Genomic DNA, 25,648 nt, shown 5'->3' on the forward strand with positions numbered 1-25,648 from the left:
TGCTGTGCACCTGGCCGCACTCCAGGATCTGGGAATCAGCAGGAACAAGACAAGCACCTGCCCACCGCCGCCCCCTGTCTGGAGTGGGGAGGATGGGGACGGTGCTAGGGCCAGTCCAGCGGCAGGGGTGGACCAAGCAGGGGCAGTGGGGGCAGCCGCCTTAGGTCGGGAGGCAGAGTTTACCGTGAGCACCGGAGACAGCCGCCCGGGGAAGGGATGGGTGAGCAGCACCCACAGACGCCCCCCGAAGCCGGTCCTGGAGCAGCGGGGGTCCTGGCTGCCAGAGTCCCTGGAGCAGGGCTGTGCAGGCGGAGCCCCGCCCCCTCTCTCTGCGTCCACACTTCCTGTGGCTGTGGCTGCTTCCGCCGGCGGGGCTGCGTGTCTGCACCAGACGCGAATGGCCCCCAAAGCTGGAGACGGCTCCTCTCCAGCTCTTTCTAGAAAGAGCTTACTCACCCCGAGAGAGAATGCACAGGGGAGGGGCATGGATGGGAAGATCCGGCAAACACAGGCGGTCCCCTCCGCCCCCGCGGACGCAGCTCTGGGGTCCCACAGCCTCCAGAGTCCCCACAGGACCGCCTGCCTCTGCCTGGCCTGGCTTCCTTCACTCCTGCAGAGCTGTCTCCGTGGCCCCGCCACCTGCAGCAGGAGGTCACCTGAGCCCCGTGTGCACGTCCATGTGATAGCCCACAGCTCCCCGTGTGTGTGTGTGTGTGCACGCGCGCACATGCTTGGACGCACTGCACGTGTTGCAAGCTTCATGCAGGAAACACGCCATGCCATGTCGTGTGTCTCGTGTGATGCTGTGTGTAGCACTGGAATGAAAGCCTGGCTACGTAGTTACTCTGCAGCCTAGCGCCACCTTTCTGATGTGTCCATCTCTGGGAGACAGCTGTGGAGACGCCTGTGTTCTCTCGCCGTGCGTGTGTGTGCGCGCGCTGTAACGCGGGGATTCCGTGCTGACCCATCGGCTGCCTGTCACAGCTCGCTGCTCTGCCGTGTGCAGCGCCCTGCCTGTGTTGCTTTCTGCTCCGTTCTGTTTCAGGAAGAAAAGTGCACGCGTGGGGACTGGTGCGTAAGCCCACTGGGCTGCCCTCGGCCGTGGTGGACACTTTGGCTTTTATTCTGATCGAAGTGGGAGCGGGGGGAGGGCTCTGAACTGGGGAGGGAGCGGCCCAGAGACCCTTGCCGGCCTGCCCGCTGCGGTGCTGCTGTGGGCAGCGGGCCAGGCGGAGGCCGGGAGCCTTGGTGGGAGATGGCATCCAGGGCAGAGGCGTCGCCGGCTGCACAAAGTTTCGCAGGGGGACGACCGGGCAGGACGGCTGAGCCCTGCGCTGTGGGCGTGTCTGTCCCACATGTGAGGTGTCCCACATCCCGAGGAGGGGGGACGCCCTTGGAATCAGCTGGGAGGAGATCTGGTAGCCCTGGTGCCCCAGGCTTGGGCCACTCCTGGCAGCTGGCGGTTGTTCTAGGTTGTGGTTCCTGAGCTCCCCCACACCGTGTCACAGAGCATTCCTCTCGCTGACTGCTGTTCGGGACATCCCCCCAGACACGGGCAGAGACGGCAGATCCGGACCCTGGCCCTAGGGCTCTTCATCCCAGCAGAGGGTGGTCACGGACCAGGGGCCGGTGGGCTCTGTCACTGTGAGGAAGCCCCCTGCGCCCTGGGCACAGCCCTGTGCCTTGCTGCTCACTTTTGCCCACGTTGCACAGTCTCTGTGCAAGTCCAGCCATTCCACAGAAGCCAGAGGAACCCCGTCTCCAGTCCAGGGGAGATTTGCAGGCCCCATTCAGGAGTGGTCTGGCCACGTGAGCTCTAAGCCTCGCTGCTGTGGCCATGGACACTGTCACTGCTGTCCACAGCCAGTGGCGGGCACCTGCCTCCCTGCGGCCGGCGCCAGCACTTCTTCAGGGAGACACCTGGCGCCGAGGGGGTGAGTGCTGGAAATGCTCACCTGTCCACCGTGTCGTGCAGAGTGTCCACAGCTCGCTTACACAGGGGTCCTGCGGTGGGTCCGGGGGTGACTGCGGGGCGAGGACTCAGGCTCACAACACTGCAGGACGGCGGATTTCACACACACACACACACACACACATGCACACACACGCACAGACACTGATCTTGCACTATGTACAAGTGGATTTCAGAAAGTCCGCGGGGGCCAGTGTGTGGCACGGGTTAAGCAGCTGCTTGCGGCCTCGGCAGCCCATGTCAGTGCTGGTTCGAGTCCCAGCTGCTTCCCATCCAGCTCCGCGCTAAGGCCCCTGGGAAGGCAGAGAGGACGGTCCCAACCCTCGGGCTCCTGCGCCTTTGTGGGAGAATAGGATGGCCTCCTGCTACTGTTTGGGAAGAACCAGCAGGTGGAAGTCCTCTCTGTCACTCTGCCTTTCACGTAACTTTTTTTTTAAGTCGGTGTTGGGGCAAACATGGGCTCAGTGATTACGACCCCGCTTGGAGACCCACACCCTTATCAGAGTGCGGGGTTCCTGTCCAGGCCCCGCCTCCTTTCCCAGCTTTCCACTCAAGTGCTCCCTGGGAGGCAGCGGGTGATGGCGCAAGTACGTGGGGCCCTGCCGTCCACGTGAAGCCCAAACGGAGTTCTTGGCGCCTGGCTTTGGCCCAGCCCCGTCCTCACTGTTGCAGCCATCTGGAGATTGAACCGGCAAATGAGAGATGCCACCCCCCCCCCGCCTTTGAAGTAGATGAAGATCAATAAGCACTTTAAATCACGCGCATTTTCTGGAGGCCAGAGCTCTGACGTTAGTGTCCGGGCTGGAACCCGGTGCTGGCTGTGGTCCCGCCCGAGGATCCGGGAAAGCTCCTGCCCGCCCCGCGGTGCCCTGGCCTCATCCTCCCTACTTCTGGCTCTGCCTTCACCGGGCCGTCTCCCTCTGGGCCTGCGGCTTCTCGTCTGTCTCTTTTCCAGAAGACATTTATTTATTTATTTGAAAGAGCCACGCAGAGAGACAAGGGGAGACAGAGAGAGAGAGAGAGAGAGCTCTTCCATCTGCTGGTTGATTCCCCAAATGACCGTGACAGCCAGGGCTGGGCCAGGCTGGAGCCAGGAGCCAGGAGCTTCTTCTGGGTCTCCCATGTGGGTGCAGGGGCCCAAGTCCTTGGGCCGCCCTCCTTTGCCTTCCCAGTGCATTAGCAGGGAGCTGGATGGGAAGCAGAGCAGCCAGGACTCGAACTTGTGCTCAGATATGGGGTGCCAGCCTCACAGGCTGCAGCTTAACCCGCTGAGCCACAACACCGGCCCCTCCCCACGCCTTCTGTGTCCATGAATTCAGGGCCACCCGGGTAATCCAGGATGATGTCATGTTGAGATCCGTAAGTTAGTTACATCTGCAAAGACCCTCTTGCCACATAAGGCCACACTCACCTGTCCCAGCAACTGGCATGGGGACCCATCTTTTTCTGGGCCACCCTAAACCTACTGCAGGGGGTAAGTCTCTCCCTGCCCCAACCCCGACTCGGCCCAGCAGGATGCTCGAGGTGGTCTCCCATCTCAGCTGACTTCCCCCAAACACGGGGTCTGCTCCGATACAAGGACGGCCCACAGGCTCCAGGGACGGGCAGGTGGATGGATTTGGGGACCACTGTTTATATCGAGTGGGCTACATCCATTTTCTTTTTGTTTGAAAGGCAGAGAGAGAGACAGAGACAGACAGAGATCTGTGCCCTGGGTCACTCCCCAGATGCCTGTAAGAGCCAGGGCTGGGCCAGGCTGAAGCCAGGAGCCTGGCGCTCCATCTGGATCTCTCACACGTGGGTGGCAGGGGCCCAAGCACTTACACCATCACCGGCTGCCTCCCAGGGTCCACAGCAGCAGGAAGCTGGAGCCTGGGGGCTCCAACCTAGGATGCGGGGTCCCAGGCTGTGCCCCTCGGCCACCCCAATACCCTAACGTTGGAGGTGCTCTTCACGGAATGTGGGGGATACCCTCTGTCCGAGGGGCTCTCCCTGGGGAGCCGGGTGGGGCGGGGCGGGCTTGGGGGGCGTGGGCATTGCTGGTCTATTGGCCAAGACAGGCGCCTGCTCTCCACGTCCTTCGTTTTTGTAGGAGCCGTCTCTGCTCCTACAGGAGTCTCTCGCATTTCCATGGTCCGGATGTCGCCACCTCTTCCTTGGCGATGCTGTGTTTCCTCCCTTGTTTGGGACAAGCGCCTCCCCAGCCCCAGTTTACAGAGGAGGAAGCTGATACCGAAAACACATCTCCAGTTCCTCGAGTCTCGGGGCCCAGGCTCTGTGTGAAGGGTTTTGCACGAATCCTATCTTTGAATCCTACAATCTCCTGGAACTCCAAGACCAGCCTCAGGCCCAGCCGGTCACGAGGACGACTCACAGGGCTGGGGGGAGGGGAGCTACTCGCGCCCTGCTGCTTTATTCCAGCAAAAGAAGACAGATGCAGTTCCGTGCAGGGCGGCGCTGTGGCACAGCGGGTAGAGCCACCGCCTGCAGCGCCAGCGTCCTGTATGGACACAAATTCTGGTCCCGGCTGCTCCACTTCCGACCCAGCTCCCTGCTCCTGCACCTGGGAATGGCCCATGGCTTGGGTCCTTGCCGCCCGTGGAGGAGACCCAGACGGAGTTCCTGGCTCCTGCCTTCAACCTGGCCCGGCCCCAGCCATTATGGCCATGTGGGGAGTGAGCCAGCAGGTGGAGGACCTCTGTCTGTCTCTCTCCCTCTCTGTCTCTGTGTCTCTGCCAGTCAAACAAGCCAGTGAGAAAATAAATCTTTACAAATCGATCAGTTAACAGCGAGAAGGAGCGCAAGCCCCAGAGAGCCCAGGTACAGAGGCCCAGCAGTCAGGGGACGGCTCGTGTTTTTGCACACACTGTGCAGGGGCAGGAGTGGGGCTGGCCCCTGGGTCTCACAGGGCCAGGGGCATGGTGGGGAGGGCATGGCCCCCGTGCTGGACTGCACAGGTAGGGGAGGGAGGCAGGGACGAGGGGAATCTCCGCTCTGGTCCTTTCTTCCGGTCCTCAACCTTTGTTTTCCAAATATTGCAAGGGTAGCAGACTGCAGGAGCAGAAAACGGGAAATCATGGAAACCCCACGACCCAGAGGTGGTCCCTGTGGCCTCCTGGCTGTGGCTCGTGTGCGTGTGTGCATGTAGGGAGACTGTGTTGTATCCTCAGAAGACAACCCATGGATCATGTGTCCAGGACCTAATGGACTTGGGTCCCTGCATCAGGAATCGGGCTCCTGCTTCCCAGAAAACAGAATGAATGTGAGCTCCCCTCTCCCACCCCCACCCCCACCCCCACCCCGGGGCCGGGCAGGTCAGAGACCCAGCGCGATGGCGATCGGCCAGCATGGGCGCTTCCTGTGGCTCCGGAGAGGGTGAGAGCCCACCTCATCGCCTCGTGCTGTGGACCCGGTGGCCCGGAGCCTCCTGTCTTCAGGAAGGCTCGCTCACTCGCTGAACGTTTCCCTGGCTCTGGCCCAGAGCGCTCTGTCTGGCGTGGTCTGTTGAGGCCTTGGCCAGGGGCTCTGAAGTGCCGGCCTCCCGCGGTTGTGCGGATCCGGGTCGTCCTACGGAGCGCCCTGGAGGGGCAATGTTAGCATGTGCAAAGGCCTGGCCGTCCGCGCCCGGCTGGAGCGGCTGGGGTAGGGCAGGAGTGGGGAATCATGAAGTGAGGGGGCTTTGTGCCAAACCCCCCGTGCTGGGGGGACAGGGCCCCGCCAGCCCTGAGGAGCCGGGGGATTTCTGTGTGTCGGCTTGGTTGCTTTATTGAAGCGAGTCTAGCAGGGGACAGTGTGCGCAGCGGGGGGCGGGCTGCAGGGGTCCAGGCCAAAGCTGCGGCCTCACAGGTGGGGACAGGGCTGGGACAGAGGGCAGCCTGGTCAGGACCACGAAGCTGTACCCCGGGCGGTGACGGTGCAGCTGGACAGGGCTCTGGGATCACAGTGCAGCGTGGGCTGGATCCGGGGTCTCCCGTCACATGGGACGTTCACACCCACGGGCGACTCCTGGTGCCTCCCGGGCTGGGAGGGCACCTGCTCCTGGGCTGTGTCTGACACCTGCTCTCTAAAATACAGTCAGGGAGTGGGAGAAGAAACACGCGCGGGTGTGCAGCCCACAGCTCAGCGAGGCCGGGCAGGGCGCCCCCAGCAGCCTCCCTCCCCTGTGGGGACTCGGCTGTCTGAGAAGCACCCATCTGTCTAAGCCTCTGCTCCCCCTTCTCTGTCCTGGGGAGAGCAGAGAGACCATCACCACCTGCACAGGTTCTGAGACAGGAGGGCCCCTGGGAGGCCCTTGAAGGGCCTGGTCCCCTCTCAGCTCCCAGCATACACTGGGGACCTCGCATCCACACAGATGGGGGCCTGGGTGCGGGGCAGGGCCCAGCAGGGGCAAGAACACAGAGGGCAGCCCCAGAATCCTCCCTGGATGGAGCCGTGGGAGGAGCCCTGACAGCCCCACCCCCGGGGCACACCTGCCCCTGGAGAGGTGGACAAGCCAGGACACTGTCCCTGGCGCGCAGCGGGGAGCTGGCATGCAGCTGAGCTGTTGTGCTCACTGGGCCATCACTGGCTGCCCCCACCTCCTGACCCCATCCCGGAGCAGACAGGCCCCTCCCCTCGGGGAGCACAGACCCCCAGGGAGGGGGGAAGGGTCTCAGTGCCCTCCCCCCCCCCAGAGCAGGGCTGTTGAAGCGGGGCGGGGACCACCTGGCTCCAGTCCCTCCTGGTGCATCCTGCAGTCTCAGGGCTTGGGGTCCCTGTGATGACCGTGACCATCCCTCTGCACGGGACCCATGGGGCCCAGGCCACCCGGCAGGGAGCTGCCACCTCCCCTCCTCAGATGCCCCTGCGCCTCTGCCGGCCTGGTACCGTCACGCCTGTTCAGCTTCTGCTCGCTCGCCTGGTTCTCGCTCGCTTTGCTGAGGTGCGATGCCGGGGTTTTCAGTGCACCCTCGGGGGGCCCCGTCACCACCGCGACCAGTTTCAAACCTTTCTGTACCCACGCGTCCCAGCCCCCTCCGCTGGCGACGGGAGCCGCCGTGCCCTCCTCCGTGGGATCGCCGTGTGCGGCTGCTCTGAGCGTGCTGCTGTGGGTGTGGGGCCTCCTTCCTGTCGGGCTGACGAGCACCCCACACTGTGAGCACCCGGGTTTGTCTGGCGCATGGGTAGCTCCCACCTGTTGCCTGCTGTGAACGTGCGTGTGCGTGCTCTGCTGTGCCCGTGTGCTCGCCTCTCTCCTGGGCACCCCTGGGCAGGAGGGGGCTGGCCGCGGTCAGCTGGGTGTTGCTCGCAGGACAGCCAGGCTCCCCGCGCGGCCCCGCCATTTCTGTTGCTACCCGCACGGTGCAGCTCCCCGCGTTCTGTTGTCGCCACTGGAGCGGGTGGGCGCGCTGCCCTCTTCTTGTTGACTGGTGGTATTTTTTTCCTTTTTTTTTTTTTATTGCTTTATTTTTATTTTATTTGAAAGGTATAGAAAGAGAGAGAGACGGCGGGGGAGGGGGGGGAGCTTCCATCCACTGGCTCAGTCCCCAGATGGCTGCAGCAGCCACGGCTGGGCCAGGCTGAAGCCAGAAGCCCAGGACTCCGCCGGAGTCTCCCACGTGGGCGGCAGGGTCCCCAGTGTGTGAGCCGTTGCCGCTGCCTGCCAGGGTGTGCACGAGCAGGAAGCTGGAAGGCAAGCCAAGGAGCCGGGGCTGGAGCTAGGCACATCCCTGGCTGTGGGATCGCAGGCATCACGTGGCCGCCTCTGACCTCACGGTAGTCCGGTGGTCACGCTTTCCCTCCATGACCAGTCCTGTTCACGTTCCGCGTCACACGTGTTAACACGTATCATACAACTCTAGTCTATGCTGGCACTTTAAAAACGGTTTTCTTTTATTTATTTGAAAAGCAAAATAACAGAGGAAAGGCAGACACGGCGCGGGGGGAGTGGGGTCTTCCGTCTGCTGGTTCACTCCCCAGATGGCTGCAATGGCAGGGTCTGGGCCAGGCTGGAGCCGGGAGCCAGGAGCTTCATCCGGGTCTCCCCATGGGTGGCGGGGACCTAGGTACTTGCTTTCACGGTGCATTAGCAGGAAGGTGGATCAGGAGCGGAGCAGGTGGAACTCATGGGGTGCCGGCTTCGAAGGCCATGCTGACCCACTGCACAACGCCAGCCCCTATGGTGGCGCTCTCCTAGGTTTTTTCCAGAAGTGCTATTTTTGTGCCTCACATTTTGGTCAGCAGCCCCGGAATGGAATTGACTTTTATGTGTTACACGAGGTAGGCTCTCTGTGGAGAGCCAGGTGACTCAACAGCCTGTGTCCAAAGTGGCGCTGGACGGTGCGGCTGCCCAGCAGCCTGCGGGGAGGGGCCAGTTCAGGAAAGGGGAGGAGCATTCTAATAAGGGGGAGAGAGATTCATGGGACGTGGGTGGGGCGTTCCCTGAGGCTGCCGCCGCCCCTTTCTGCTCCTGTCCTGGGGGCCTGCAGGCAGGTGCAGCATTTCCATGCTGATGTTTCACAAAGTAGCACATGATGAGCTGTAGGTCAGTCAGTCCAGCTCAGCCTACGCCCCTAGCCTGGGGTGAGCCTGGCCCAGCAAGGGGAACCAGGCGACAGCGACAGCGTTACCTGCTTCGCCACGGCACCGGCCCGAGGCTGCGATTTTTACAGTACAGTTGGCTCCAGCCCCTCCTCCGGAGTCAGACGCCACAGAAGTGGAGGACGTTTGGTCCCAGAGATGCACTTTAGGAGATCCAGGGTCCAAAGAAGGCGGGGACCTGGACTCTCGTGGGCGCGCAGGGCTGGTCTGTCCCAGGCAGCAGAAACCCTTTGTGGGAAACATCCCTGCAGATGTCGAGAACAGGGAGAGGGGCCAGCGCTGATTGGAAGTGGAGCAGCCTGGACTCGAACAGGCGCCTTATGGGACGCCGGCGCTGCAGGCAACGGCTTTACCTGCTCTGCCACAGCGCCAGCTCCGTGATTTCCCTTTTATCTCACACCATAAATCCTTCCTGAAGAGGTTACAAAAATCAGCAACATAGGCCGGCGCTGCGGCTCACTAGGCTAATCCTCCACCTGCAGCGCCAGTACCCCGGGTTCTAGTCCTGGTCGGGGCACCGATCCTGTCCCGGTTGCCCCTCTTCCAGGCCAGCTCTCTGCTGTGGCCAGGGAAGGCAGTGGAGGATGGCCCAAGTGCTTGGGCCCTGCACCCCATGGGAGACCAGGAGAAGCACTTGGCTCCTGCCTTCGGATCAGCGCAGTGCGCCGGCCGTGGTGGCCATTGGAGGGTGAACCAGCGGCAAAAAGGAAGACCTTTCTCTGTCTCTCTCGCTCTCTCTCTCTCACTGTCTAACTCTGCCTGTCCAAAAAAAAAAAAAAAAAAAAAAAAAAAATCAGCAACATAAAGGGTTTTTTTAAAAACCCATTTGTTACAAAATAATAATAAAAGGACATTTTAGATTAGCAACCACCCCATCCTGGAAGCCCCGTCACCATGGCATCCAAAACCAACAAGGACTTTGCAAGGACAGAAAATTCGTCTAAGTCACTAAAGGAGAAAAAAAAAAATCCCATGTGGTTTTAGCAGATCCAATCCATCAGTGGCCAGAAAACACCCCTTCTGAAATCCAAGTGCAACTTAATATTTACATGTGATTCACCATATTTATAGGACCAATCAGAATAACCTTCTTATAATTTAGATAGGGGCAGGAGGAATTAAGTGGAAATGGCCACGCTTCACAGTGAGAGTTCTCCTCGAGCCGTGAATGAAGGGACTTTCTTCTCTTGATTCTCTTGATAAGATCTCCCGACATATGGGACGACCACGCCGTGTCACCGTGTCTAGATTGAGTTCTGGCTCCACTGCTCATTCCATCTTCCAACTTTTTTTGTTTTTTTTTTTTTTTTAAAGATTTATTTATTTACTTGAAAGGCGGAGAGAGAAGGAAAGAGAGAGTGAGAGAAGTCTTCCACCCGCTGGTTCACTCCCCAAACGACTACCACGGCCAGACCTGGGCCAGCCCAAAGGCAGGAGCCAGGAGCTTCTTCCTGGTCTCCCAGGTGGCTGCAGGGGTCCCAGCACTTGGGCCATCCTCCACTGCTTTCCCAGGGCATGGCAGAGAGCTGGAAGAGGAGCCTGGATTGGCACCAGTGCTCTGATACGGGATGTGGGCATCACGGGCTGTGCCACAGTGCCAGCCCCTGGATGGAACTTTGGGTCCCTCCAGCCACTGGGGACATTTGAGGACAGAATCAGGAGATGGGAGTCCTGGGCCTGCTCTGTCAATCAGCGCAAACCCAGACTGCACAGACCAGAAGGGCTTTCCTGGGGGTTGTAGGAAGTACATCGGGGGGAGCCGGGTTCAGCGAGCCCTGCGTCCGTGTTCCACAGTGGGCAGGAGAGAGTGTCGGGAAGGCACAGGGGCTGCGTGACCGACAGAAGAGACAAGGGCGGCCAGCGAGGGTGGGCGTGTCCATGAAGCTGGCCTCCCAGGGCCTCTGCACGTGCGTCCCGGGCACAACCTCACTGCTCTGGAAGTCACGGAGTGTGATGCCAGGTGGAGGTGGCCACGCCCACCTGCACAAGTCCAGATCCCTCAGTAACCTCCCCGCTCCAGTCTGGAAAGCTCCCTCGATGACACAGGAGCGGGAAGCTTACTGTGAAGCCAGTCCCAGGGATCACCACGCCCCTGCCCCCAAGGGCAGACTGGCGCCCGCAGTGTAGACTCCTCAGGGACAGAGCTGGCCTGCAAGGCTCCTGCGTGAGGTCCGCAGATGCACAGGGGCCTGCCTGGAGTGGGCGGGGGTGTCTGGCACTTAGATGTCGCTGGCCCAGGAAGGTCAAGGTCAGATCTGTGGTTTACAAAGGGCCCTCATGGGGCTGGCACTGTGGTGCCAGCATCCCAAGTGGGCACTGGTTCGAGTCCTGGCTGCTGCACTTCCAATCCAGCTCCCTGCTGATGCACCTGGGAAAGCAGCGGAGGACGGCCCACGTGCTTGGGCCCCTGCACCCACATGGGAGACCCGGATGGAACTCCTGGCTTCAGCCTGGCCCAGCCCTGGCTGTTGCAGCCATTTAGGGAGTGAACCAGTGGATAGAACCAATAGACAGACAGTTTCTCTCTCTCTCTCTCTGTTTCATGTCTGTGTGCACATGTGCTGTAACTGCCTTTCAAATAAATAAATCTTAATTCAAACAAAAAACCCTCCCAGCGTGGATGGAGAATCTGGGAAAGGATGGAGACCCAGGGGCCTCAGGGCGTTCCAGCCTGGGAGGGGCTCCTCAGGGCTGAAGAGAACAGAGAGGAGGCATAGAGGAGGCGTGGCTAAGACACCGGTCACATTCCCTAGAATTCCCTAGAAGGGCTCAAGAGCCCCGCAGAGTCGGTCCCTCCAGGATTGTGGTTTATTACAGTGAAGGAAGCAATCAGCCAGGGCAGAGGCACTAACTCCGCCCACTAGGAAGAGTGACAGCTGCACAGAGTCCTACCCTCCAGGCTGACCACGAGGCTGACCCATGGCCCACAGCCCCCACCCTCAAGTCCACTCCCAGCATCAGCTGTTTTGTGGCCAAGGCCCCGGGTAGACAAAGACTCTAACACTGCTGGCCACTCAGGGGCTGCAGGCCGGCTGGTAGTGGCGTCCCGTTGGCTCCCTGACCGCTGTCTCCCTCCACAGTGTACCACTGGGTGGAGATGCGGACCAAGATGAGCATCATGGGCTTCAAGGCCGAGGCCGTGAAGCCACTGAACGAGGAGGCGGCCGCCGAGCTGGGCGCCGAGCTGCTGGGTGAGGCCACCATCTTCATCGTGGCCTGCAGCTGCCTGCTGCTGGAGTATTGGCGCCAGCAGGCGCAGCGGCGCCGCAAGAAAGTTGAGCGGCTGGCGGCCTGGGACGCGCTGCAGGACGAGGTGGGCCACCTGGCGCTGGCGCTGGAGGCGCTGCAGGCGCAGGTGCAGGCGGTGCCGCCGCAGAGCGCGCTGGACGAGCTGCGCGCGCAGGTGCAGGAGGTGCGCGCCCAGCTCTGCGCCCCCGACCTGCAGCCCGCACCCCAGGAGTAGGCGGCTTTGGGGCCCTGGTCCAAGACTGACAGGGCTGCAAAGTCTCCGACACAGCGCTCTCTGCCCCGTGTCCCACCCCAAACCGGCCGGGCTGGCACCACCTGGTCCTTTGGGGTGCGAAAGGACCCTGGGCTGGGACTCAGCCCACTGGGCAGCTGGTCACCTCCATGCTGACCCGCTCAGTGGCACCCTGCCCTGGGCCTCCAGGGCGTTCCGATGCACCGGCACCCAGGGCCGCCCGAGTCTTCTGTGGGCCCCAGCCAGCCAGCCACTCACCACTAAGTGGCCCACAGGACACCCTTCTTTTTGGCAGAACGAAATGGGTCCTGTCCAGGGATTTGGCCAACTTCTGTCACACCTCGTTATGTCTCAGGGGAGCCCCCCACCTCTTCATTGGTAGACCACTGGAGGGGGGGTTAGAACCATGCTGGAAGCTCCAGGGGACTCCAGCCAGCACGTCCATCTACCTCTCTTGCGGGTGGGGTGACCTTGCACTGCGTTTGCCCCACCAGTCACCCTCTGGCCTCCACCTGTAGCCCCCCGACGGTGCCTTCACCTGGCTTCTCCCCTCCCAGAGTGGACGGCGCACAGCACCACCCTCCGGCCTGGCCGCTGGCCTCATCTCCCAGACCCAGCTCCCCCGACTGTTGGGGTGATGCAGGACCCCAGGGAGAACCGGTCTGAACCCCTCTGGCTCTCAGCCCAGCCCCGTTACGTGTCCCAGACCCCGAGCTGACCCCCGTCCTTCCTCCTCACTCTTCCAGCTCCCCCACGTCAGTCACATCCCACCTCCCACCCAGTCCGCTCCTCGGAGCACTCAGGGGTCGCCCTTCCTGCCAAGGCCCCTCCAGGGAGCCCACCCACCCGTCACGCGGAGGGGACGTCCCGCCTCCCCACTGAGGGCGCGTGTGAGCTCTGGGACCTCTGAATTGCCTCGCTAGACTCTGTGTTCATCATTAAAGCAGCTCCGGGGGAAACGGGTCATCTTGGGAATGTGTCTGAGACGGTGGCGCCCATCTGCAGAGTGGGTCGGGTGTCGGGACTCTGGGGGAGCGGGGACAGGGTTGACCCCGGAGCCTTTGCCCAGTGGGGAAACCGCAGCCCCCCGTGGACGCAGGGACCTGCCCTGGCCGTCTCTGGCGTGAAGGGGACGGGGCAGGGGGAAGCGGCCTGGCCAGGGACTGGGAGGGGTTCCAGCAGAGAGAACCCAGCTGTCCAGCTGTCCGTGGGGGGAGGCATGGGGGGCGGAGCCGGCCTCCGCCCCTCACAGCGGCCCTGCCAATCACCCAGAGAGTTAGCATTTGTAAAAACCGGCAGATTTATTCCACTGGGGCCCATTTCAGGAGGCTGAGGGGGAGGTGGGAGGGCAGAGGCCGCCTCCCCTCTGCTTTCACCCTCATCTTCCCAAGGTGGGCGAAAATGGCCGGGACCCCAAAACCTACCCAAATATAAAACCAAAAACTGAGGTTCCAAAAAGTTACAGCATCTTAATTCCTCATAGAAAAGGGGAAGGAGCCAGAGGGAGGGAAGTCCCCAGGGTGGGGGCGGCACCCCCAGCCCGACAGGACGCCCCCCTGACAGCTGCCCCGACTGGGGCACGCCTAGGGCCACAGCATTAAAAACCCCACACCCCATGTTATCAAAACCAAAGAGGCAAAAAAAAGTACCCTTCCCCCCCAAAACCCAAATATATATATATATTTATATACTTCTTAAAAAACAAAAATTCGAAGGCATTAAGCGTTAAAGTGAATCTAAACAAGGGAATGTGAATTCCCTCTTTCCTTCCCCCTTACTGTGGGGTTAATGGTACATCCCCAGCAGAGGAACCAGCCCCAAGGGGATGGCAGAGGGGAAGGACCAAAGGGAGCAAAGGGTGGGGGCCTCCCCAGCCAGTCAGCAGCCAGTACGGGTGTGGGCACGGTGCAGGGAAGCCACACCCCCTTGGAATCTTCCAAGTGGGAGGGGGCAGGGAGATGCGTTCCCGTGTAGTCTTCAGCCAATTCCACGTGGAGTCGAGGCGGGGAAGCAGGGTAACAGGCGGGGTGTGCGGAAAGAAGTGGGCCGTCCTGGGCCCTGCGGTCAGGGGGAGCCCCGCTTCCTCAGCTCCTGGACAAAGGCTGGAAGGAAAGAGGGGGCAAAGCTCAGGGCAGGGGCCCTCCGCCTTCCGGTCCAATCTTCCCAGGACGGGCGGCGTCCAAACCACACAGGAGCTCCACGGGACGCGGCGCAGGCGCCTCACCTTCGATGATCTCCTCTTTCACCTTCTGCAGCTCCTTCCTCACCTCCTCCAGGAGCTCCTGGAACCAGAGTTCACCAGTGGGGGGCGGGGCGGCAGGAAGCCCCTGTCTCCTCCTCACTGAGAGTGGGAGGAGGCGGCTGAGACCGCCGACCCCGCCCTCCCTGCCAAGGTCGCAGAGTGCCCGGACTGTTCCACGGGGAATTCTAGACGCCTGGAGGGCATCCAGCACGCAGGCTGGCAACCGCCTCCGGCCTCCTGCCGGCTCCGGCTGGGGTCTCGGGTGCCCATGGGAAGGGAGTGCGGTGATGGACCAGTAAGCCGTCACCACCGCCGAAAGAGGTGCGGCGCCTGACCCCGCCGATGGCTCCCCTTCTCAGACCGGAAAACCCAGGGTCCGGGACCTCTCCTAGAATCCCGGGGCGAGGTCTGGACCCAGAGCCCCTCCTGCCGTGGGCCCTGGCTAGCCCCCACCTGCACCTTCCGCCCCTACCTGTTTCACCCTCTCCAGGTCCGAGTCGTCACCGGAGCTGTGGGGGGCGGGGTGGGCCTCGGGGGTGGCCACCGAAGACGAGGACTTCATCCTGGGGGGGACAGAAGCGAAGTCAGAGGCCCTGCCACCCGCCGAGGCGCCGCGCCCCCCGCGCCCGCCGGCCCACCTGGGCAGGGTCGTGCTGTTCTTCTCCCAGGGCCTCCGCACAGATTCTGGGGAGCAGGCAACAAACCGCAAGGTCAGGGCTAAGGAGTCGTCCCCCAGCCCCATCAGCCCCTCTGCAGAGAAGCCCCCCAGGAGAGGCCGGCCCCTGCCCCGGGCGTGCAGCTCCCCGGCCCGGCCCGGCACTCACCGCTGTGCACCGGGACACGGGCCTCGGGCTCCTCCTGCTGGCAGGAAATGAAACCGTCATGAGCAGCCCTGCCACGCTTCCCCGGGGCCCCACCGAGCCCCTCACTCACACTGGCAGATTCGTCCTTGGGGGGCTTCTCGCCAACCTGCGAGGCTTTCCTCCTGCGGGAGGGAGGGGTGAGAAGAGAAGCCTCAGCCCGCCCCACTCGCAGCTCCGGGCCCAGGGTTCTAGAAAGTGGCCGCTGTGCGCGTGGAGGGGAGGGGCTGCACGGCCAAGGCAAAGCTGGGATTGGGGTCTTCCTGTGGGCCTCACATCTGGAACCCTAACGTCCTAAGAGGGGAAGGGACTCTGGCAACTAGAATTCTAGGAGTCAGTTTCTAGAACATTCCGCGGGCTCCCCAGGCAGGGCTTTCAGCACAAGCAGCAAACAGGAACCAGCGCCCTCCCCCCGCCCCCACCCGCCCGCCTGCCGGGCTGGGGTCTCAGACAGCTGGGTGGGCCAGGCTCACCTCCGGGCCAGCATGGCGTTCATCTCTTCCATGAGCCCCCCGCCTGTGCTCCGGCCACTCTCAGCTTTGGGGCCCGGGGGCCCCCCTGAGACTTCCTCTTGCTGAGGAGTTAAAAGGGAGCAGAGGGCTTGAGGGTGGGCCTCCCGTGACAGGCAGCCCCCAGCCCATTATTACCTCAGGGCCAGCCCCACCCCACCCGTGGGGCCCCCTCACCTTGCTGACTTTCCTGAGTTTGGCTCCGGCAATGGCTGCGGCCAGGCCGGGGGCTCCAGTGCCCCCACCACTGGGGCCCTGGGCTGTGGGGAGAGGGGGTGCAGGGGGTGGGCCCCCCCCTGCCGGGGGCAGCCCTGGGGGTGGGGGGGGACCCGGCGGAGGGGGCGGTCCTGGAGGCGGGGGTGGGCCCCCGGCTGGGGGGGCAGGCGGGCCTCCTGAAACACAGACAGAGCAGGGGTGGCTCAGAGAGGAGCCAGCTCCTCCTCCAGGGGGGGCTCTGGGCCTGGGCCTGGGCCTGGCCCGGCCCTCCCCCCCGCAAGCCCAGTTACCTGCGTTGGACACGCGGCGCTCCATCTGCTCCGGCTGCTGCCTGTGGGGGGGACTGCGGTCAGGGCGAAGGGGCTGACCACCACCCCGGCCCCTCCGCAGGGCCCAAAGGGTGGCGTGGGAATGTTCTAGACTGTCACCGACACCCGGGGTCCTCTCAGGACGAGGGTTTGGGGACTGGGGGTCCTGCGTCTCTGAGTGCCAGGAATTTTCTTAAAGTCTCAGAGGTGGGGGCTCCCAAAAGCGGGCAACTCCTAGTCCCTGGGGAGCTGGAACATTCTGGAAGATGCTGGGACATCTAGAATTCCGGCAGTAAGGGCCCCCAGCCAGGCACCAGCCCTACCTTTTGTGCTCCACCTCCTCCGGGGAGGGGCCGTTCTGGCTGGCCCACGCAGCAGGTGCTGGGGGCGGCGGAGGCCCACCTCCTGGGGGTGGCAGAGGAGAAAGAGTTCGGGTCAGCCTTGCCTGTGGCCTTCCCCACCTGGCTCAGGAATCCCACCCAGGGGCACTCACTTCCTTCCTCCCCCAGACCCCGGGCAGGGGCAACACCACTCCCCCTGCTGGGACGGCCAGGATGCCCGGGGACAGTGGGGAAGCCAAGTCCAGGTGGACCCCTCCCCCTTGCCTCCCTCGGTCCTGCCCAGCCCCAGCTGGCCAGGGGGCCCAGAGTTGCAAACACCTCCATGTGTGGGCAGTTTCGGTTCCACGGTGGCGATGCCACACCCCAGAGGCGGGGCAGGCAGTGGACCTCAGACCCAGGGCCCACAGCCCTGGCATCACAGGGGGCTGTGAGCTGTGCTGTCTCGGGCCCCACCCAGATTCCCCAGGTGAGCCCTGGGAGAGCAGGCCTGGCGGTTTCCCCAACGCGGTGGCTGGTGACAGAAGCCAGCATGGGCTGAGGGGGCCCCTGGGGGCTGGGACCAGGCTAAGTCCCCCGGAGTCCACACAGGAGCCCTGTGATTTCCCGCAATAGCGACCGAGCGGCTCCATTTTCGAGACGGGTAACCTGAGGCCCCAGCCGGCGGCCGGCACCCACCTTCCAAGGCCATTAGGGCCTCGGCCATGCCGGCGGCGAACTGCGCCGCGTCCTCTTTGCTGCCAAAGTTGAGGCCCCAGACCTGGCGGGCATCGCGCCACTGGTGGAAGTTGGGGGTGGCCTGATTGTACTTGACGCCCCGGACGATGGCACAGTTGATGACCACCTGGAGGCAGGGGAAAGCGGGGTGAGGGCGGCCCCAGCGTGGGGGTGGGGGTGGAGGTGGGGGTGGGGGGGCGCGCACCTGCTGGTCCGGCTGCATCTTGCGGCCCACGACCCGGAAGGAATTGGCCGTGGGGTTGTGGTAGATCTGCACGCGGCTGAAGGCCTGGGGCCCCGTGCCCGCGGGGAGCCATCGCTTGTTGCTGTCATCATAAAGCATCACCGTGGCCCGGCTGGTGCACACGACTGTCTCGCTGCGGGAGGCAGGGGAGGCGGGGTCACCCTCACCACCAGGGACAGGGAGGCGGGGTCACCCTCTCCACCAGGGATGGGGGAGGCGGGGTCACCCTCACCATCAGGGAGGGGGGAGGCGGGGTCACCCTCACCACCAGGGAGGGGGGAGGCGGGGTCACCCTCTCCACCAGGGACAGGGAGGCGGGGTCACCCTCTCCACCAGGGACGGGGGAGGCGGGGTCACCCTCACCACCAGGGACGGGGGAGGCGGGGTCACCCTCACCACCAGGGACAGGGAGGCGGGGTCACCCTCACCACCAGGGACAGGGAGGCGGGGTCACCCTCACCACCAGGGACGGGGGAGGCGGGGTCACCCTCTCCACCAGGGACGGGGAGGCGGGGTCACCCTCTCCACCAAGGACGGGGGAGGCGGGGTCACCCTCTCCACCAGGGATGGGGGAGGCGGGGTCACCCTCACCACCAGGGAGGGGGGAGGCGGGGTCACCCTCACCACCAGGGAGGGGGGAGGCGGGGTCACCCTCTCCACCAGGGACAGGGAGGCGGGGTCACCCTCTCCACCAGGGACGGGGAGGCGGGGTCACCCTCTCCACCAGGGACGGGGGAGGCGGGGTCACCCTCTCCACCAGGGACGGGGGAGGCGGGGTCACCCTCTCCACCAGGGACGGGGGAGGCGGGGTCACCCTCACCATCAGGGAGGGGGGAGGCGGGGTCACCCTCACCACCAGGGAGGGGGGAGGCGAGGTCACCCTCTCCACCAAGGACGGGGGAGGTGGGGTCACCCTCTCCACCAGGGATGGGAGAGGCGGGGTCACCCTCTCCACCAGGGACGGGGGAGGCGGGGTCACCCTCGCCATCAGGGTCTCCCTGGGAGACGGCGCGAGGGGGAGAGTGTGATGCAGCCCCTGGAGGAGACCCAGGGAGAGAGGATGCTGGACAGGGGGCAGCTGAGACCAGTGCACCCTGGGGGGTATGAGATGGATGGGGAGAAACAGGAAGAGGAGGAGACAGGTGAGAAAAGGGGGGAGGATGGAGGAGACATGAAGACGCAGGGGAGGGAGGGAGGCGCCCTGAGCTGCTCTGGGCCAGCCCTGCCTCAGTTTCCCTCTCTGCCAAGGTTTGGATGCCCCCTGCTGCTCAGAGCAGAGGAGGAAGCTGAGGTTGGGGAGGGGGAGGGGAGGCCTGTGGCCGGCCGGGGACAGCACAGACCCCTGCTCTCCGCTGCAAGGGGGTGCCGGGCGCCCACTGCATCCCTCCGGCTCCCCTGGGCACTACGGGCCTGTGTTGGGTGCCACTGGGGACAATGACACAGCAGGGGCCCAGACGGCCCTGGCCACACCCTCCCAGGGCTCACAGTCCAGTGCTTCAAGACACAGGTCCCCAGGCCGTGACGCCCAGGGCTTGGGCCAAGGAGCCGCCCAGGCTACAGGCGTGGAGGACACAGAGCCCACTGCCCGCTCTGCAGGAGGGGGTCAGAGTTCCAGTCTGCCGCCCGCAGGCGTGGATTCAAGTCCCTGCAGAGCCCCGAGGCCGGAGCCTGCACACGGGAAATGAGGGCTGGGTGCCCGGTCGGCCTCGGCTTCCGTGCTGCGGTCACCCTGCGGCCGGCCGGGGACCTCCCACCGGTCCTGGGAGGTCGGAGCCCCCCTCCCCCAATGAGGAACCCCAGGCTCCCCCAGGGGAAGTGACTCGCCCAAGGTCGCACAGCCCAGGGGGAAGCACTGGCCTCGGCTGGGCGCCCCCCACCGTGGGTTTTTCCTGAAAAGAGGAAGTTGGCGGCTGGGGGTGGGGCGGGGAATGACACCCACAGGGGCTCTGTCTCCACTGGGCGGGTGCTGGGGTGTGACACTGACCACTGACACGGCCCAGCCTGGCACCCTCACAGCAGTCCTGGGGCAGACACGATCTCCCCCTCGGCTGAGGCGAGCAGGGCCAGGATGCGCCCGGCACACAGCTGCTACAGCAGGGGCAGGATTTGAACCCAGGTCCTCAGTCTTGCCCCCCCCCCGGGGGGGGGACTGCGCAGGCCCTGCCCAAACACCAGGTGCAAGCCAGAGAAACGCAGCCTCCGGGGCCGTTTCTGGTTCCTGCTGCCCCCGGCAGGGCAGGTAGGGCTAAGGCCGCGCCCACACCTGCCACCCACACCCAGGGCAGGCTCTGGCCCGGCGCCCGGGGCCACTGCCCCACCCTGGCTGTACTTTGGGCTCCCAGCTGGCCCTGCCCTGTTGAGGCTCTGGCCTGGCCTCGGGGCCAGGCACCTGCTGGGCGACCCTGGGCGGCACCTGCTCCTGCTCCTGCCCCATGAGAGCACAGGGATCCAGCTGAGACCCAGAGGAGGGGCAGCACCGTGCCTCTTCCGGGAAGCCCCCCCCCCCCCCGCAGGATCCACACCAGGTTCCCGCCGGCTTGGGTGCCCTGCCTGCTCTCCCGTCTCTTCTCCCAGCTCGCGCTGTTCCAGCGCCCACTGACCAAGGCCTGCCCGAGCCCTGTGCAGGTGCAGCCCCCTCCAGACGTCACCTCTTCCCAGAACCCTCCCTGGCCACCTCATCTTCCTCCAGCTTCCCCGCGACACGGTTTCCAGCAGCGTCCCTGCTTGGCACACGTCTGTCTCCCCTGCCAAAGCACCAGGTCCAGCGGGGCAGGGATGCTCACCCCTCGGCTCCCCACTGCATCCCTGGAACCAGAGGGGTGCCCAGCACACGCTCTAAACCCGACAGTGCAACGGCTGGCATCCCGGACTGCGCTCCCGGCTCCCACGACCCCGCAGCCTCAGGAGACGGACTCCGCTGCCTGCCCTGGCACAGAGGGGTGAAGACACTTGGCCCAGGTCACACAGCAAGAAAGCACCAGGGCTCCTGTCATCTCATTTGAGACGCGAGCCCACTTACGTTTTAACCTCACGGAAAGATGAGGAAAAGGCTGGGTGGCTCAGGGGTCTGTCTTCCCCCCAAAGGTGTGGAGGCCACTAACAGCGCCACACGCTGTGGTGAGAGGCGGAGGCAGGCTGGGGGCCGGTGGGCATGGAACACTCGCTTCACTCTTCTTTTTGCTAAATCATGGGGCTGGGATGACCTGTGGAAACCTAATTCCTTACTTGATTACGTTTGGGAAAAAATAAATAAACTCAGCAAAAGCCGGGACGGAAAACCCCACAGGCTGGAGGCCAGGGAGAGGGACGCCAGTGGTCCCCTGGGGTCTGTCAGTGAGCACCTCGGTCCCCCTGCCCACGAGTCGCCTCTGGGGGCCATCCGCTCGGGAACCACAATCACACAAACCCTTCCAGGCCAGAGCCACGCGACCTGGAGCCCCGGCCCCCACCCCGGGGGCTCTGGGGGCTGTGCGGCCTGTTTCCCAAGGGGAAGTGGGCAGGCGAGGCTTCCCAGCCGGGCCCCCACCACACCTCTGGACCATCCCGCGTGTCTGTGCAAGGCAAACGCGCCGTGTGCACTTTCTCTGTACTGTCCTCTCTCTGGAAACTGGGGGCAGGGGTGATTACAAGGCTGCAACAGCTTCCGCCTCTTAAAACTGTGCCAGGACACCGGCTCGGAGCCGGGGACGGGCTGGCCACACCGGGCAGGTGCTCACCAGCTGGTCTCCCATCGCCTCTTAAATAAGATCAGTTATAGCTACTACCCCGCTAAGGCACAGCCCCTCTTCCCAGAGGCTCCCGGCCCTCCGCCCCCTTCTCCACCTCCCCCAGGATCCCAGCTCCGAGTCCCACTCAACAAATATTTGTCAGAGGAGAGAAAGAACTCGATCTTGTAATTTTCCATCCCTTCCAGCTGAGCTGCCCCCAGCCACGCAGTGGCCAGCGATCTGACCCTTCCAGCCTCCTGCCCCGGGGCGGCCTGGCCTGGGAATTTCTGCAGGATCCGGCTCCACGGCCGGGAATGGGGGCGTGGATCATCGGGCAGGGGAGACCCTCTGGTGGGACAGGCCAGGGCCGGACTCCTGCCACCCCCCAGGAGGTAGGAGGCCCCACCATGGCCACAGCCACAGCCGCAGCGGGAGGGGGCCCTGGGGGAGGGCCAGGGCTGGGGGTGGCGGGGGCAGGGGGCCGGGCCAGACACTGCTCCTGCCCTTTTACGGTCGGTCTCACAGCGAGCGGGGCGGCCCTACCTCGGACATCCGACATCCGCCTTCCACGGGGCCTGGGACCGGAAACGCTGGGGGGGAGGGGCGGAGCCCCGGGGGAGGGGGGAGAGGGTGAGGGAAGCAGGCAGCCCCTGGGGCAGGCCCAGAGGGGATGTTGCCCAGCAATGGGGAAGGGACCGGCAGGAAGTCCCGAGGGTGTCTGGGGATGCCCCCTCGCCCCAGAATTTCCACCCAGTCTTTGCAAAAAGACAGCCGTGGGGTGGGTGGTAGGGGGTCTGTAATGGTCCCAAGAAAGGAATGCCACCCTTAGGTCAGAAAGCAGGGGTGTGGGGGCCCGGGGGGGGGGGGGAAGGGCAGGACGTTGGGCACCAGGGGGTTAATCCCCAGCCGTCCCCAGGAGCCCCCCCCTCAGCCCTGAGGCTTCGGGGCAGGAAGTCCCAGAGAGAGTGGAGGAAGGGAGATAGTATTGTCAGACTCCAGCCCCACGGGAGAGGTTATGGGGGGCCTGAGCGGGGAGCGGGGAGGGCCGCCGTGGGTCCCCCCAGCCCGCACCGGCCCGGCCTTCAGGTGAGCCCAGGAGTCCAGGGCAGGTCCCTGGGGCCGCTCCCCGCCCCCCAGGATTAAATTCCTGGGAAGAGCGCCGAACTCTCGGGAGGCCTGGGTCCCAGGGGGCGAAGGCTGTGACCTTGACGCTTCCCCGCGCCCCTTCCTCCAATCCCACGGCTCCGGAGCGCCGGGGGGAGGGGCCGCGGCGGGGCGAGCCCGCCCCCCCACACCAGCTGTCTCGACAGGTGAGTCAGGAAGACAAAGGCCCCCTCCCCCCAGCTGCCGCGCCCCCTCCCCGCCCGGGGCCGCGCAGGTGGGGACCGGGGCCGCCCTCCTGGCCCGGCGCCGGGAGCCGCCCTGGGCACCGAGCGCCGAGCGCTCGCCCCGTCCTAGGCACGGCCTGGCTCCTGCACAGCGAGCGCGGTGCAGCGACGGGGGAGGGGAGCCGGAGCAGCCCCGCGAGGCTGCGCCCGGCCCGAGGGTCCGCGCACCCCGGGGAGGATCCCAGCGCACCCCCGAATTTAGCAGCACCCCGAAGTTAAGAGCGCGGCCCGCCCCACTTGGGGAGACTTGGAACGGGGGACCCTCCCCACCAGGATCCGCGTCTCAGCGTCTGCCCCAGGTCCCAGGTCTCCCCGAACGGCCCCCAGCCACCCCTCCCGGACCCCCCAGGTGCGGTCTGGGCGGGTGCTGAGCGCCGCCTGCACCCCGGCATCCCCGCGAGGAGTCTCCGCCAACTTGGAGGTCCTCAGAAAAAGTCTCTGAGACAATTCGGGAGTCTGCCGAGCGCCCCCAAACCTGAAGGCCCCCAGGAGAGCCTGCCCGCGCCCACCCCGAGGCTCGCGGGTCACGGGGAGGCGGCCGCTGCTCCCAGCTCGTCCGAGACGACTCGGCCCAGACCCGAGCCCCCCCACCGCGGGCGCGGGTCCCCCCAGTCCAGCCCGGGCCGAGCTGGGGGGAGGGGGACAAAGGCGGGCCGGCGGGGAGGGCCCGGGGGCCGCGCGGGGCTCACCTCATGGCTGCGGGGCGGGCTCGGCGCGCCCGGGGCGCCCCTGGCTCGAGCTGCGGGGGTTCGCGGCCGGCGCCCGGCTCCGCTCAGTGTCCCCCGGGGTCCCGCCCCATGGAGTCCGGCTTCCAGAGGGGAACGGGCGCCGCCTCCGCCCGGGGGCTCGGTGCGGGGGGTGCGGCGTGCGTCCCCGGCGCGCCCCCTCGGCCGGCGGCCGCCACCACCTCACTCTTACTACTGTACTTCTCTTCGCTACATTTCCTTCCAAAATTCCACTCCCCGCTCCCACAATGCCCCGCGCCTTAAAGGGGCCGCGGCGCCCGCGGGCGGGGGGCGGCGGCGGCGGCGGCGGCGGCGGAGGCGGAAAGGGCCGCGCGCGAGCCGCACTTCCCCAATCTCGCTGTCCGCGGGTCTGCACCCTGGGCGTCACCCCCGAGCCCGCGGACGGAGGGGGCGAGCCCGCCGGGGTGGGGTGGGGGGAAGGGCGACCCCAGCGCCCCCCGCCACGGGGGTCTCGGGGCGTCTCGGCGGGGTCGCGGCTTCCCCGGTGCCGCGGCGCCCACCGACGCGTCCATTCCCAACGTCCTGCTGGACTTCAGGGGGAGAACACGGGGGAGTGCCCAAACTTCCCCTCTACACCCCCCCACTCGGACGCCCCCTGCCACCACCGACAGGCACACACACACACGGCGCCCCCCTCCTCCGCAGACTGAGGAGGGGTCCCCTGAGGGGCGAGCCCCCTCCCCCGCGCGGGGCCCCACCCGGCTCCCTGCCCCCCGCCGGCCCGGGAAGGTGAGGAGGAAGTGGGCCGAGGGGGCGCGGCCGGCCGCTGACTCACGGCCGCGGGGTCGGGGTGGGGGCGGGGATCGGCCCGAGGGCAGGGTGGGGGGTGGGACCCCGGCCCGAGGCGCGCCCCGGTGGGGCCTCCCACGGAGCACGGCGTGATCCCAGCGGCCGGGGGGACCCTGCCCCACACGCCGGCCCCGGGGAGCCCCGACCCTACCCCCCTCTTCCGCAGCGGCCCCACCCCGTGACGTCACGCGCCACGCCCCCTCCCGCCCCGCACCACCTGGCCCGGGTAAGGTGCGCGCCCCGGAAAGTCGCAGCCCGGACTTTCCGAGTGGGTGAGCCCAGGCTCGGATCGGGGGTAAGTCTGGTGGGGGTCCTCTTGTCCGAGACCCCAGAGCCCCGAAGGCCGAGGCACGGGGAGTAGAACCCCAAAACTGGGGGGCGCAGCGTGCGGCCGGGTGTGCCCCGCACCTGGGGGATCCTCGTCCCGGGACCAGTCGCCGGCCTGCGTGAGCCACCCGCTCGGGGAGACCTCGAACCCCGGTCCAGCGAGGGTCTCGCGATTTCTGCGCTCTTTCAGGACAGTTGTCTCGATTTCTGGGCCTCCCCGAGCCCAGCCCTCAGTTCCTGACCTTGGGCAAGGCCTCTGTCTCAATTTTTCCACCTGTGAAATGGGAGGGGTGACACTCCTGCACTACAGGAGGGAGGCCTTTTCTGTAAAAGGCAGAGAGAGAAACTTCCATGTGCTGTACACTCCTCACATGGCCCCAGTGCCGAAGCCAGGGCCCAGGGATGCCACCTGGCTCTCCCTCACGGATGGCAGGGGCCCACGTCCTTCCCCAGGTGCGTCAGCAGGGAGCGGGGTCACAAGCTGGGCAGCCGGGACTGCAAATGGCGCTATAGGGGATGCCGGCGCCACGGGCGGCACCAACTGGCGCTATTGGATGCCAGTGCCACGGGCGGCACCTGCGACCACAGTGCCGGCCCCCGCAAACTTTGTCTAGAACACTCCAAACAGGGCCAGCGCCGCGGCTCACTAGGCTAATCCTCCGCCTTGCGGCGCCGGCACACCAGGTTCTAGTCCCGGTCGGGGCACCGGATTCTGTCCTGGTTGCCCCTCTTCCAGGCCAGCTCTCTGCTGTGGCCCGGGAGTGCAGTGGAGGATGGCCCAAGTGCTTGGGCCCTGCACCCCATGGGAGACCAGGAGAAGCACCTGGCTGCCGGCCGCAGCACACCAGCCGCGGCAGCCATTGGAGGGTGAACCAACGGCAAAGGAAGACCTTTCTCTCTGTCTCTCTCTCACTGTCCGCTCTGCCTGTCCAAAAAAAAAAAAAAAAAAAGAACACTCCAAACAGTAAGTGCTTTGTACATATTAGACCTAGGGTCTGGCTTGCATTTTCCTTACCCTTTACAAGTATATATTCTTTTAAGATTTATTTATTTATTTTGAAAGGTAGAGTCACAGAGAGAGGGAGAGACAGAGATCTTCCATCCGCTGGTTCACTCCCCATATAGCCGCAACGGCCAGAGCTAGGCCAGAGCTGGGCCGATCAGAAGCCAGGAGCTCCCACATGGCTGCAGGGGCTGTTTCCCAAGCTCATGGGAAGTGGAGCAG

General features: G+C 64.9%; 2 protein-coding genes across 3 annotated transcripts; one reads left to right on the forward strand and one right to left on the reverse strand.

Moving 5' to 3' along the window:
• The first annotated feature begins 4,904 nt into the window (after positions 1-4,904).
• On the forward strand, positions 4,905-12,014 carry LOC133747624 (optic atrophy 3 protein homolog). The gene is made up of 2 exons (XM_062175949.1): positions 4,905-4,929; positions 11,632-12,014. Exons 1-2 carry the CDS (start codon positions 4,905-4,907, stop codon positions 12,012-12,014), a joined length of 408 nt encoding a protein of 135 aa, XP_062031933.1.
• Positions 12,015-13,314: 1,300 nt separating this feature from the next.
• Positions 13,315-23,464, reverse strand: VASP (vasodilator stimulated phosphoprotein). 2 transcript variants are annotated; one of them, XM_062176794.1, is made up of 13 exons: positions 23,251-23,464; positions 17,428-17,599; positions 17,184-17,349; positions 16,491-16,572; positions 16,150-16,190; positions 15,821-16,035; positions 15,608-15,708; positions 15,208-15,259; positions 15,099-15,135; positions 14,913-14,958; positions 14,747-14,837; positions 14,257-14,314; positions 13,315-14,134 (listed from the first exon to the last, which is right to left on the reverse strand). In XM_062176794.1, exons 1-13 carry the CDS (start codon positions 23,253-23,255, stop codon positions 14,097-14,099), a joined length of 1,104 nt encoding a protein of 367 aa, XP_062032778.1. In that variant the 5' UTR covers positions 23,256-23,464; the 3' UTR covers positions 13,315-14,096. The 2 variants fall into 2 exon arrangements, with proteins under 2 accessions (XP_062032778.1, XP_062032779.1); XM_062176795.1 differs by having other exon boundaries at positions 15,099-15,132; positions 23,251-23,463.
• Positions 23,465-25,648: the final 2,184 nt, after the last annotated feature.

This window comes from Lepus europaeus, chromosome 19 (assembly GCF_033115175.1).
Source record: "Lepus europaeus isolate LE1 chromosome 19, mLepTim1.pri, whole genome shotgun sequence".
Lineage (NCBI taxonomy): Eukaryota > Metazoa > Chordata > Mammalia > Lagomorpha > Leporidae > Lepus > Lepus europaeus.

Excerpts from the sequence above, each read along its gene's own strand:
- LOC133747624 (XM_062175949.1), top strand. The coding sequence starts at position 4,905 with ATGGCCCCCGTGCTGGACTGCACAG. Across the intron at positions 4,930-11,631 it reads CCCCGTGCTGGACTGCACAG|TGTACCACTGGGTGGAGATG; the intron begins GTAGGGGAGGGA and ends CTCCCTCCACAG.
- VASP (XM_062176794.1), bottom strand. Across the intron at positions 16,191-16,490 it reads GAGGAGGTGGAGCACAAAAG|GCAGCAGCCGGAGCAGATGG; the intron begins GTAGGGCTGGTG and ends TCCCCCCCACAG. Across the intron at positions 15,136-15,207 it reads CCAAGGACGAATCTGCCAGT|CAGGAGGAGCCCGAGGCCCG; the intron begins GTGAGTGAGGGG and ends ATTTCCTGCCAG.